The 14,723-nt window shown below is 42.4% G+C and overlaps 1 protein-coding gene across 1 annotated transcript in view; it reads right to left on the bottom strand.

The window, feature by feature from the left end:
* The window catches only part of NAPB (NSF attachment protein beta), a 44,481-nt gene extending 32,585 nt beyond the window's left edge, over nt 1-11,896 (bottom strand). Inside the window, exon 1 of the mRNA XM_077745475.1 lies at nt 11,831-11,896. Coding sequence (XP_077601601.1) covers nt 11,831-11,889 — 59 coding nt within the window. The 5' untranslated portion in view covers nt 11,890-11,896. The remainder of the gene's footprint in view (nt 1-11,830) is intronic.
* Between the last annotated feature and the right edge of the window lie 2,827 nt (nt 11,897-14,723).

The raw sequence follows: 14,723 nt of genomic DNA, 5'->3' as shown, positions 1-14,723 counted from the left end.
GAATAAGAACTATTTCAGAGCAGTACAAAACACTGGCAACTAAAGTACATCCTCTTCTAAGACTGTGGGTGGGAAGAAGGGGACATTAAAGTAGAATCATGAGGACTAATGGCACACACATCATCAGATGTACCCAAAAGTAAAGGAGGCAACTGCTGAGGTACAAATAAAGCTGCTTCTAAAATCACAAAATACCAGAGTAGAAGTACCATAAAAGGTGATAACTGACAGTGCTGTGATAATGTGAAAGCAGAACTAGAGACAAAAATTCAACCCTATCATCAGAGTATCCTGAAGGGATGTCAAACTATGCCAAAGAACTGCAAACAGGGACCCCCAGAGGGAAGCCCCACCAACCAGGATAGCTCCTTATTTTCACTAAGAGCAACATTACTTTAGCAGGGAGGCTTACTGGGGACAGACACCAGCACAGGGCCTGGCACCCAGCCCTCAATAACAATGCTGACTGCTCAGTGTCTGGATGGAAGAAACTATCCACATTACAGTTTTTTTTATAAGTGTTCCCAAAGATCATTCAAAACAATAAGCAAATACAGAAAGCATCCAGAAAAGAAGACAAAAATTAAAAATCTCTTTAAAATATCTCTACCATTAATGGGAACACTGTTTCTCTACTCACAACACTTCTGACATTTAACCTGTGGGGTTTTTCACACCAAGCAATTTTCTAGTTCTCTGCAGCCACCAGCTGGGTGTCCCACGATTCAATTCAATTGTGACACTACCCAGTCAGTGCAGACCCCACAGGTTAAGGGCCTAAGCCCACAAGACTGCCCCCACTTCAGATACCAATCTCAAGCAGTGAGTCCTCAAGGAACTCCTATCTCTTAACTTGGATACAAATCAGGGGTTCTCACAACCCCCTCCTCAAATCTGATTAATTTGCTAGAACTCACAGAACTCAGGGAAACTATTTATGATCACAAATGGTAACTCAGAAGCAGCTAAATGGAGAGATGTATCCAGGGAGGTATATAGGCAGGGAGCACAAGGGGCATCCACACCAGCTCCCGGGGAGCCACCTCCCAACACCTCCACATGCTCACCACCCCCGAAGCTCTCCAAACCCATCATTTAGGGTTCTGTTAAGGCTCCATACACAGGCAGGACCGATCACTGACCACTGGTGATTAACTCAGTCCCTAACCCCTCTCCTCTCCAGGGAGGCTTAGGGGTGGGGTTGAAAGTTCCAACCCTCTAATCATATGCTTGGCTCCTGACAACCAGCCCCCATCCAGAAGCCACCCAGGGACCCACCAACAGTTGAAATTAGCATACACTTTGCTTGAAAGGGGCTTATTTTCATACAAAAGATGCTTCTCTCACCCTCACCACTCAGGATCCCACAAGGGCTTTCCAGTGCCAGGAACCAGGGAATAAGAACAAATATCTATTTCTTATTATATCACAACATCACATCCACATAGAATTATTTATTCTATTTTTTACCTTCCATAAGCAACTTGTTTTCACCTGCACTTCATTTCTCTAATCTCCAGATTCTAAAATCTTGTTTTTTCTTTTCTTATTTATTTCTGAGAGAGAGAGAGGCAGCGTGAGCTGGGGAGGGTCAGAAAGATAGGGAGACACAGAATCCAAAACAGGCTCCAGGCTCTGGGCCAGCTGCCAGCACAGAGCCTGATGCGGGGCTTGAACCCACAAACTGTGACATCATGACCTGAGCCAAAGTTGGACGCTTAACCAACTGAGCCACCCAGGCACCCCTAAAAACTTGTTTTCCTAGATAAACACAACCCTTTCAAGATTAATTTACTGCTAAATAAATATATTTATTTAATATATTTCTAAACAGGTTTAATATATTTCTAAACAGTCTGACTTCTTTCATGTGATGCCGAAAATAGGAGGTATCCACAACAGAGAGAAGAAGCTCGTCATCAAGCTACTTTGAACTCTTACACCAAAATGCCTGTAAAACCACTAGATTGAGGTCCTTTGTTTTTTCACAGACCAGTAATAGGAGGTGTAGTGACAAGGATACAGGCTTTGGACAAAGACTATAGGAACACTGTCATTTATTAGGTCTTGCCAGCACAGAGCAGGCAGCCCCTCCCGGGCCTCAGAGAAATCCCGCCAGAGCAGCCAGGGAAGCTGGGCATAAGGACCACACCTTTACCACAGATGCAGCCTCAGTGCCCTGCCTCAGACTCTGGATTCCGTTTTCTGAGAACTTTTCACTTTAAAAATAATCATAGATCTTCAGACCCAGGAAAGAATCTGAGACATTTAAGGAATGTCTGATAAAAGTATCATTTCCTGAAATGAAGTTTGTGAGAACATGTAGAGCAAAGAAAGTTGGTCTTGATTTTGTTAACAGCTGCAGTGCCTGGACTTGATATGGAGAATCACCTTTCTTACAGAGGGGCGAATGTATCTTTGGACCTATTAATAAAACAAATACTTAAATATCCAAGAAAACAAAAAACCTAATTATTGGCTAAACTCGGAAATGACATGCACAACATGACTTGCTACGAGAAGTTTTTATACTTAATTCCAATCTTTATAAAAATTCAATCTTCAAACTGAATCTCAATCTGGAGGAAACACAGATGAGACTTGTAAACCCTAAAGGATCATGGTTAGCGCCTAAATACCAACTTGTCCTCACGTCCTCCAAACCCAGACACGTCAACAAGGAGCAGATATAACCACCTGTAATCCGTGCCAACAGCAAAATTAGGAGATAGGATTCAACTAGATGAAAAAATAAAAGATTGGAGAAAAAAAAGAACCCAACTAGCAGAGTCGGTGACACTGCTCCTCCTGGACATCAGGAGGAGATGCAGGGACACAAGGGGTGTGGCAAGGTCCAGCAGCAAAGAAGGGGGGGAACACGGAGGCCAGGGGGAGACCTAGAGGGCCAGAGCCTTGGACCTGAGGAACTGGAGGGGAACTTGGCTAGAAGTGGCCCTGCTTCTGGGGGAGGAAGGGGCAGATGTATGGAAGCTCAGTGTAGTGAAGGGAAAGAGAACAGCCCCTACTCACCACTCCCTGATGCTTTTCATCAAACAAAAGTCCTTAATGGGATCAACAGATGAGAGTGTTCAAACTAAGAAACCCGTGAAACCTCCCGAACCCCTCATCTCTCATCATGAAAACACATGTATTGATATGAGACCAAGAAACTCCAACACTCTAAACAGAAAAAGGCAAGCAGCATACAAAGCTACAAGACAGAAGAATAAAAACTTTGCAGCTGACAAAAATGTTCCCCCCAAATCACCCCAAGGCAAAGGAAAACAATCCCATATAACTTAAATATTATAAAACAAACATTTATAGATATGAAACTACACCACAGTTCAGAAATGCAAAACTCAGAATGCAAGAGCATGCAGGGGACCAGAATATGCCACCTCAAAATAAACTACTTTGGCATAAGGAAAATAAGAATGGAGGAAAATGAGAATAGCAGATACAGAAAGATACTTTCTCAGAGCTTCCCCATCTGACTAAATGCAGAGACTTCTAAGAAAGGGGGACTGCCATAAACCCCCTTTCCAGGGAAAGTTTTATGGTCGTGAAGCAGGTGGAAAGTTGATAGGGAGATGGGCCTGCACAAACCTTATTCCTTTGTTCCCCGGTCTGCTGCTCTTGAAAGCCTAAAACCTTTGGTCTTGACACTTCTCTACAAATGCACTGCTTTTGTTAAAATGCTATAAGCCCAAGTTCCAACCACTCGTTTGAGACACCCGTCACTGCACATGTTCAATACACTAGTTTTTCTTGTTAGTCTATCTTCTGTCTAACTTGTAGGGCCCCAGCTGGAGAACCCAGCAGAGAAAAAAAGGTGAAGTCTTTCTTCCCTACATGCACAAAAAAATAAGATCATAACCTCCTGTCTCAAATTCTAGAAATTCTAGAATGAAAGAAAGAAAAAGACCAAATCATCTCAGAAATAAAATCTTGGCTAGAACATACCTACAGGGAGAACAGGTTCTACTGACACAGAGGAGAAAAATAAAAACAGCCATGAGAATAGAAATGAAACAGGGAAGGAAAAGGATCCAAGAAAAAGTGATAGGATAAACAAAGAGACAATATCCATGTAACTTGAGTCCCTGGAAACGTTAAGTAAAATATATCAAAACACTGAAACAATCCTTAGAACTACAATTTCAGAAAATTTTATGGAAACAAAAGAAGATCTGAATCAGAATACCAAAAGGGCCTACCATGTACTAGGAAAAATGACCCAGAATGGTGTACTGTGAAACACATATAATAACACTATTTGATTTTATAAATAAAGAAAAGCTCCAGGTTTCCAGGCAAAGTACTGACAAAATTAAGAAAATCAGATTAACTTTTATCAGACATCAATAGCAACATACAAAGCAAGACAACATACAAAGGAAAACAGGGAAAATTTTTGAACTCAAGGGGAAAAAAGTGTGGGCCGAGGCACCTGGGTGGCTCAGTCTGTTAAGTGTCTGACTTCGGCTCAAGTCATGATCTCATGGTTCGTGGGTTTGAGCCCTATGTCAGGCTCTGTGCTGACAGCTAGCTCAGAGCCTGGAGCCTGTTTCGGATTCTGTATCTCCCTCTCTCTGACCCTCCCCTGCTCACTCGCGCGCTCTCGCGCGCTCTCTCTCTCTCTCTCTGTCAGAAATAAACATTAAAAAAAAGTGTAAGCCAAAGATTACACAGCCAGCCAAGCCAACAATTAAGTACCAGCGATAGAAGCAAGAACTTAAGGGATACCACACTGGCTTCCATCTAGGAGATAACTAAGGAACATTAGTAAAAATGCTGGTGGTGGCAGCACTGAATATGTTTTATTATAGATCTAAGACAAAAAGAAATAGACAAAATAGAAAAATAATATGGCAACATCTGCTCCCACAAGTACAAAAACTGAACCCTGCCCTCCCACACACATACCACTGGACAAAGGGGAAAATTTAGAACAGGCTCAGTGATTGGCACACAGGTAATGGGTATCTTCCACAGCAAACAAATTCTAGATACCTAATGGAGCTAAGGGTATTGAAGAAGATTCGTAGTATAAAGGTTACCAGTAGAAAAAAATACAAAATTTCCTAAATAAAAAGCAAAGAGATCACATGAAGAAAGACTGCAAATAAAACATTACACATAATAAATATAACAAAGCAGGACAAAAGAATTAAAAACCAATCATATACCAGTCATACCAGTAATGTAAATGGACTGAAGATTTTCAGATTTTCTCAGAAAAAAAAAAGCCAATACAATATTGTGTGCTCAATACAAGAGACACAACTAAAATAAAGCTATTCTGAAAGGATTAAGAATAAGAGATGGTCAAAAGTATACCACATACATCAACTTTTTTTTTTTTTTTTTTACAAATAGTTTATTGTCAAATTAGTTTCCATATAACACCCAGTTCTCATCCCCACAACTGGCCCCCTCCGTGCCCATCCTCCCCTCCCCCCCACATACATCAGTCCTCAGTTTTTGTCAGCATTCAAGAGTCTCTCATGGTTTGCCTCTCTCCCTTTCCCCCACCATTTCCCCCCTTCTTCTCCCCCTTGTTCCTCAGTTAAGTTCCTCCTAATCCTCCTACACGTGCAAACATATGATATTTGTCCTTCTCTGCCTACATCAACTTCTGTTTGACTTGTTCCAACAACAACCAACCCCCAAATCTCCAAAAGCTTATTTCTCACTCACTTTACCTGTCACTGCAGGTTGATGGTGCTGGTTCTTTCTCTATGTGTCGTGTCTCTCTATTCTGGAATGCAGCCCTCTCTCAGGTGTACTCTTAACGACAGAGAAAAACCATGGCGGAAGCAAGGGATGGCCCCTACAGCTTCTGCTTGGGTAGAGTGTGCATCCCTCTTGCACTTGCTTCTCCTCAAAGTCAGCCAAGGGCCAGGACAGACTCAACGGGGAGGGGAAGTGCACTATGCCCAAGGCCCAGAGCCCAGCAGCACAGGTCACACGGCAGCAGACAGAATGTACAATCCTCTTACATAATACAGTCTTAAAGCAGGCAAACGCAAATAAGAAAGCAAGAATTGCTACTCCAGTATCAGACAAGGCAGAATTTGACGTCAAAAATATCAAAAGAAAGAAATCCACTTGCTAATGCTAAAGATACAATTCATAATGAAATTATAGTAGTTTTGAACATCTATGTACCAAAGCATAGTAAGTAGCTACCTTTATAAAGCAGAAACTACAAGAAATCCAAGACAGAAATGCACTTATAAAAGGAGACATGACTGCTTATTCCAAAACAAGTCAAGGGGACAAAAAATAAACACAAATGTGAAAGGCCTTGATGACATAAACAATACCTAGATTTTTCAGGATCTCTATCAAGTCATACACTGATGAGAACATACACCTTCTTCGCAAGTGCACATGGGCCTTTCATAAACACCAATCATGTATCAGGTGGAAAGAAAACCTCAGTTAAGTTCTCTGATTATAATGAAATAAAACCAGAAATAAAAACTCAGGGTACCTGGGTGGCTCAGAGGGTTGAGCATCTGACTTCAGCTCTGGTCATGATCTCACGGTTCCTGAGTTCAAGCGCCACATCAGGCTGTGTGCTGACAGCACAGAGCTTCCTTCAGATCCTCTGTCCCCCTCTCTCTCCACCCCTCCCCAGCTATGCTCTCTCCCTCAGAAATAAATAAACATTAAAAAATAAAGAAATAAAAAAAATCACATACAAGAAAAAAGCACCTCCACCAGGAACACAACCTGTAAACAACTCTTGGGTCAAAGGGGAAATGAATTACAATAAAAAACACTATATACAGGATCTGGGGGATATAATTAAAACATTAACACAGTTTTAAAGGAAAATTCATACATGAATATTTGGATCCACATAAATAAAATAATGGAAATACTGAAATAAATACCATCCTCCATTTTTCCCAAAGGAGTCAAAGGGAAAAAGAAAAGAGCAATAGAAGTAAAAGCAGAAATTAATAAAGCAGGAAAGAGGAAACTAATACTACCTCTGAGTCAAAATATCAGCTGTTTGGAGAAAAAGGATCAAAAGAATCAAGAGAGAAGGGGAAATGCACAAACATAAAAGTGACAGAGGAAAATTACTGAAATAAAGAATATTCAAAAAAGTCAGAATTTCATTAGAAATGGTTCTTCCACCTGAACCTTCAAAGACCAGAGCATAGAATAAAAGGAAAACATCTATATTCTCATGAGGCACCTGTCACATCATTACTTCAACTTGATGGCCCATCCATAAAAGAATTACAAAGACAATAGTTCAAAAGAAAATATTTAAAAATGGAATCTAATAGCATATTTAAAAAAATACATTATAATCCATTTAAGGAATTTAAGGAACACCACGATAGTTCAATATGAGGCTATTAAATCATTAATGTATTAGTAACTAAGGAGAAAAATCATGTTTGTCTCCACAGATATTAAAGAGGCCTTCAAAATATAACTCTTCTGGGGTGCCTGGTCTCCCCCCCCTCTTTTAAACAAGCACACCTCACAGGGTTCAAGAGAATGAGAGAAATATATGGTAAGCACTGCAAAAATGCAAACAGAATAAGGCCAATCTAGAAAGACTTTGTCATTTAATACATAAACTGTAACTTGGCACTAAAATTAGAAAACCAAATGTTTATAAATTAACAGTAATATGGCTCCATGCAGCTTCAAATTTTTTTTTTAATGTTTTTTATTTATTTCTAGGAGACAGAGAGAGAGAGAGAGAGAGAGANGACGCGGGGCCCGAACCCACGAACCGCGAGATCATGACCCAAGCGAAAGTCGGACACTTAACCGACTAAGCCACCCAGGCGCCCCTGGCTCCATGCAGCTTAATAAGCATTCTGATACCTCAGTTAATCCGTACAATTCCGAAAAGCAGGTTCTTTCCCTTTGCCCATTAGAAAGCTGAGAAAAACAGAAACTCCAAGAATGATTTACTGGGCTGGGGTCACCACACTAGAAGAGAGCCTGAGCTCTGGTTTGGTCTTCCTATACGTAATAATACAGAATATATTATTATAGCTGGTATATATGTTATAATTACCCAATATGTAGGTCTATTTCTTATATTCTAACATTATAAATTTATAAGAAATGTATGTATATATTTCATATTACTATATTACTTGTCTCTAAGTAAACCTCAGCTTAATGATTTTTCTTTTTTTAAAGTTCAATCTGCACTTGAGTATCTATTGTAACTGAGAGTCTTATATGCTTTACAAATGCTATTATATGTCCTCACCATATTCTGGCAAAACTTAAACAGAATCACTGTAGAAATAAAGCTGAGTGAAGAATACTGATAATTAGTGGCCTATAATGTTTAAGAAATATTCTCAATTTTCAAAAACAGCTACGAAATTATAGATTCATAATTGCTTCAAGATAGCCCAGTAGCATCTTTCATTAAATTTACTTTGGCACTGCCAAACTTATGGCTCTTTACAAGCGTTACAGCTGGGCAACATTCAAAAGCAGCAGAAGACAGCACTAACCATGCAGAACATCTTCTGACTGCCATTCTTAAGCAGCCATTCCCTTTCATGTGTACTGTGCTGGCTATCCCCAATCTGGCCTCCTACTAACAAGACGGATAAAACAGTAAGAGATGCCTTAGCAACTCTAAACTACTTTACTGTCATACTCAGGCCAGTTTAAGATCTTACAGCTCCTTAAGTTCTACATTTGAATTTGAAATTAACTACAAAATAGCTCACCCCTGGGAACAAAAGAATTGAAAACGCTTACTCTTCTGGCGGCAGTTTTGCTATATTGTGGTAAGCCCTTCAGAAAGAGTAACTTCTAATTCAATTCCACAACTACAAAAACACACTACTGTTTACAAAGCAGTCAAGCAGAAAAGCAGAACACCGATACTGGTTACTTTGTGATGGCTACATCCCTTAGTGGCTCAGGAACATCTTGCAGACAAGCATGGGATTTGTGCCTGTACACAGAATATATGACTGACACTTCCTCAGGAATATACAATGTATATTTTCATATAATCTTATTGAAAGAAACAAAAAAGGAAGAGTTATAGGACAGTAATGTGAATACAGTATTACCACAAACCAGTGTGGGTGGTAGATAAACAGAGGAAGGGATGAGCTCCTAATACATTTTAATCTGCAGTGAGGATAATGAGAATGAGTCCATGTAAATAAAATATGCTGCAATAGGCTGAGAACCTTCTAATTCTAATGGCTGCCATGTCCTCAAAACAGCATCACCTGTCCCTTTAAAGCACAAACTGGTCAGTTCTTAAATACATGGGGCTCAAATGATACTGATCCTGATGATATTCACATCAGTATGTGTGTTTTGTTAATTCAGGAGTCTGACATGGAGGTGGGCTACACTGTGGATTCAAGAAAGGATAACAAGTAGATGGGAAAATTCTGTATCAAAGGAAGGGTGGCAGCAGGGTGGACTTCCAGGCAACCCAGTCTAGAAGGATGAGGACAGATACAAATGATGCCAGATATGATAGAAGATTCTAAACATCTAAAATTGATACAGAATCGGTCTTCCAACACACAGTAACTCACAGAGAAACTAGGCCTGGTTTTAGCTTCAAGTACTTATATACTGTTAAAACTCACAGAACTGAATACTCTTCTTCCCCAAGTTCTCCTGCAACCAAGTATCACTGAAAATAACACAGTTATTCCCCATAGGATAAATAACACTTACATAGTACAAACCCCTTTCAAATCTTTCATTTAAGGACCAAAGATCCAGTCCTAAAGGTTTTTGGCTCTGAAATCCTGGCAAAGTCACTTAGTCTATCTGGCTCTCTGCTTTCTCGATAAACATCCGCTGACAATTTTGATTAATATGCTAATTAATATTTCATAATCACCTTCTCCAATGGTTCTAAATGTTTTATATGCATAAACTCACTGAACCCTCCCTATTAGATGTTACTATTATTACCCCTTTTTATAGCAGATGAAACTGGGGCATAGAGAGGCTAAGTAATTTGCCCCCCATCCAAAAGCCTGTCATATCCAGGCCAGACCTAGGACACGACTTTTGTGCAGGGTAAAGACAAAAGTCTTCCTATATGGCCTGTCCATAACATAGGTGATCAACAATCAAGGAGAGAAAAGATATTTACAAACAAAAGCTTTTTCAAAATCCTTTTAGGATTATTGGCTCAAGACTTGGCCTAGTTTCACCAAAACAATAACGCAACACCTCTTCACAAAAAGGAGGGTTCCCCTGAGACAAGTATCAAGTGCTGTAATGCTTTCCTCTGCCAATTATAGATTCTCTTCCAGGGAAGGGCATCCGGACTTGAAATATGCTGTGACATTAAGATCACCTCCAGGTAGGAGGTGCTAGGACATTAAATTCTATTCAAATATACGTTAAATGTTTTGTGACTCACAAAAAGGAGCTATTTGGTGCTAGCATCGAGTGTGAGAGAATGCTCCTTATGAATCATCATAACTTTTAAAGCGGTAACAAACTTATAATTCACTGCTATGTTCCGAACTACACATCACAGAATTTAGAAACCAGCTCGGGTAAATGCCCTTCCCGAGGTTCTTGAGGTTAAGAACCCTTACTTTTATGCATCTTTGCGTCCTGTACTAAGGTGTACTGCGTGAAACCTGCATCTAAGCATTTCCTGGAGATGCATCCACACCCTTAAAGTATGATATTATAATCAAAGAATGAAGATGGCAAGACAAGCAGATTCCAAACTGAATTTAGTACATAAAACTGTTGAATAATGCAACAATTAAGTACTGGTCCTTCTCAAAAATAAAAATATGTTCTTGCTTTCGGCAAAGGATCTTCACTTTCAAAAAGAAAAACAGCAGCAGCAACAACACACCAGGAAATTTCAGCCTCTCTAATCCTAAACAGCTGAATCATTCACATATTCAACCACCCAGAATGGTCGGTACAGGCTCTGCTTTTTGGGAAGTCCGAATTTAAGACCTTTCCCTAGGAGAATACAGAAGAATTACAGAAAATTAATGGGATTCCCAAAAGACGCCGACTTAGGAGTGCGTTATCCTTGATCAAACAGGAGGCCCTGGCAAACCCATCAATCTCTGGTGAAGTAAAAATACTATGCTGAGAAAACGTATTCATTCTCCAACGAACGTTTATTAAATGTCTACTTGGCGCAAGGCAAAGGAGCACACCATCTCCGGAACGGGGACGCCGCGCCAGTCCGCTCTTGCTTGGGGCCCACCGCCCAGCCAAATACCCCCGACGTACGGGCCAGGCGCCCGGGCGGGGGTCCCCGGAACAAACCCCCGGGCTTCTTCAGGGCTTGCCTCTTCCCAACACGAGTCTCCGAGCGACGCGGGTTCAACTAAGGTTAAAAGAACAAATCTGTCCTGCCGCGGCGCTGACGGCCCTCCTCCAAGCAAGGCCATGGGACCCCCGCACCAATGCGGGGACAGCGCCGGGCCAGAGGAGGCGTGGAAGGGTGGGGGGGCCTCTGAGGACCCCAGGGGATGTCTGGAGGGTAGGTTGCCGCTGACCTCGAGGTAGGCGGCGAGAGACTGTAGAGGTTTCGGGGAGCGTGTGAGGGAGAGGTCGTGGGGCTCTAGGGGATGGGGGGCGCGCAGGAGTGATGAGAGGCCCTGGGGGCGTTCTTGGGGGGAGGTCCCTGGGAGACTCTTAAGACTCAGAAGCTCTCCGGAGGATGCATGGGAAACGAGGGCCCCTGGAGGGTCCAGAGGTGGAGGGAGGATTCAACAAGGCGCGCAAGGGGGGCGGTCAGCTAGGGAGGGGGCCTGGGAAGGAGACCTCTTCAGGGCACGCGCGGTCTGGCGCTCACCCAAACAGCCCTCGGAGGAAGGAGTGGGAGGCCTTGACTCGCTTCTCCGCCTCCGCCATCAGCTGCACCGNCCCCCGCCCCCCCCCCCACAACCTCCCAACCCGGCTCGGACGCGCCTTCCGCGCCTTCACCTTCCTCTCGCAGCAGCGGGGAGCGCAGGCGTGGCGCGCAAGGCCTATCGGGACTTGTAGTCCGAGGCTGGGCACTGGCGGCGGGGATGCGCGAGGCGTCAACTACAATTCCCAGAAGGCGGCTGAGCCGGGCGGGGCGAAGATCTGAGCTTGCAGACTACTGGCGCCCGGGATTTCGAGGCGGGGGGCGTGACTCTCTGTAGGGATTTTAGTCCAAGGTGAACTTTAATCATTCAAATATTCGGGGAAAATGGAAAATGCCCCGTATCTTTCCAGGTAGCAATATCTCGAACACGCAGCCTCACGTTGGCTCAGGAATCCCTTGCTCACCACGACTGATACCTGGCAATGGGATGGTTGAGGAAACGGGGGGTAACAGATTGGAACGTTCAACCTACGCGCAAATTCTGCAAAAGGGAATGTAACGCTGCCGCCTGAAGCAATTTCATTAACCATGTGATGCTCAGCCACCCACCCACCCGCGAGCAACAGCTGGCAGAGAGAGCCATCTTTATCTCCAGAGCAAAGCGTTTAAGAATGTAATCATGTTCCCCAATATAAAATCAGAGTTATTTTTCAGTCACCCCATATTGCAGCTTAATGTTGGTCCTCTTCTCCTTGGTTATAAATGAGTTGCATTTATGCTTTATATGCATAATCCACTCTTTTAATTGACTGAATTATTTTCCGTGGATGGGAGGCTTTAAGCTCTCGTACCCTTTATGTGGTGCTGGCCATAGAGGGTGAGTCTTCTGGGGCACAATTCTGCCTGCCAGGAAGACTGTCCATAGATAGATGCTACTGTGTGCCAACAATTTCCAGGCCTGTCCTGAAAGGAGTTTTTTGTTGTTGTTGTTTTGTTTTGTTGTTGTGTTTTTTTAATACTAAGTCTAGACCATTTGTTTGGCAATGCTAAAGCAGAGGTGGTGAAGCAAATATGAAAACACTGCCAAATGAGAACTCGTGACAATGTCAAACTATTAATAAATACAGTGTGGGCACTGGCACACAAAATATATCTAAGAAAATGAAGTCTGTCTTTAGAGAGCAAGGCAACAAGGGTAAAACTCCTAGAAAGGTAACTGAAGCATATATCTCAGAGTTCATACATTGAAGGCACTCTATGAGATCTTCAAGTAGTGTTTACTTACTATTATTGCATGCAGTACTCCAACTTTGAAAACCTAATTTGTGTACGTTTGAAGCAGTATTGGAGAAGAGGGAGACAGGAAATTAGAGGTGGCAGTAAATGCAGGAATAATGAGAAAAAATGCAAAATTGGACATAAGCACTTGAAAAGCAAGCAGTCCATGGGGATTTTCACGGAGTGAGGCCAATTCAAAAGCTCCTAAGTGCAACATCATTATGTTGATTAAAGCAGCTTCCAAAGCTGGCCCAATGCAGAAACTACAAAGGGTGTTCATGAAATACTGATTCCTAAGACACTGGCTTTTTGTATCAGGATCTCCTGAAGTTGAGATCTAGGAAGTGTACATTTTAAAAATGTTTTTAAATGCTATTGTCAACCACACAGTTCTAGATTTTCAAATCTGTGATCAGCTCAAAAGGAGGTGGAATGGACTGCCTTCTCCAAACCAGAACATGCAATTAAGAGTGGCAGGGGCAGGAGCGCCTGGGTGCCTCAGTTGGTTGAGCATCAGACTTTGACTCAGGTCATGATCTCATGGTTTGTGGGTTCGAGCCCCATGTCAGGCTCTGTGCTTACAGCTCAGTGCCTGGAACCTGCTTTGGATTCTGTGTCTCCCTCTCTCTCTGCCCCTCTCCTGCTCATGCTCTGTCTCTATTTCTCTCTCAAAAATAAATAAACATTACCAAAAAACGAGTGGCAGGGGCACATAGTGACATTTTTTATGTTTGGGTATTTCCTTCATTCTCTTCTTTGTGTCAGGCATTCCCATCCTTCCCCAGTCCACACCCAAGTGACACAAAACTTCAAACTGTAATTGTGTAGAGCACATGTTTCTTTCTCCCAGAGGCTAGATTAGGGGAGGTGGCAGAGCAGAGAGACAGCCTCACAGAGTGAGGAAGGCTGAGAGACAGATAAGGAATCTGCCAATCAGGATAGAAATGGAGACCTGCTATGGTGTGGGCCAGGGAGGGTGAGCTCCCTCAAGTAGGAGCTGCCCTAGAGGAGGTCCAAAGGAACTTCACCTGTGCTGACCAGGATGGTGGCCACTTACCACAAGTGGCCATTTAAATGTAAATGAAATAATATGAAATCAAACGTAAAATTTGTCATGCTAGCCGCATTTCAACTGCTCAGTGGCCACATGTAGCTAGTCGGCTACCATATTGGACTGCACAGATACAGAACATTTCTATTTATTGCATAAAGTTCTAATGGACAATACTGACTTGAATATACTTTGCCCTTCAGCATCTCTGGGCACTCAGAAGAAAAGATTTCATACAGTTTCTGAGAAGATGGAGCAAGAAAGGAGAAGTTTCCACCCTGAATCAGGCAAGTCTGCCCTGAACCAGGCAGAACCAAGCAGAATCTATAGGTTTTTCCCTATGATCAGAGTAGACATACAGACATTCAGACTGAATGAACACACAGGGGGTTAAATTGGAATGTCAAGTATCCATCTGTTCACCCTGAGAGGTGGTCTGCAAAGGCAAGGCTGAAGCCATTTGAAATAGCCAGCTCTAAGAGAGGCAGAGTCAGAAAACTATCTGTGTGAAAACCAAGATGTGGCCAGCTGCATGTGTTCACAGTAGGGGGTGCAGCATGGTGATAG

Source organism: Crocuta crocuta, unplaced genomic scaffold (genome assembly GCF_008692635.1).
Source record: "Crocuta crocuta isolate KB4526 unplaced genomic scaffold, BGI_CrCroc_1.0 scaffold178, whole genome shotgun sequence".
NCBI lineage: Eukaryota > Metazoa > Chordata > Mammalia > Carnivora > Hyaenidae > Crocuta > Crocuta crocuta.
This window is presented reverse-complemented; position numbering and strand designations above follow the sequence as displayed.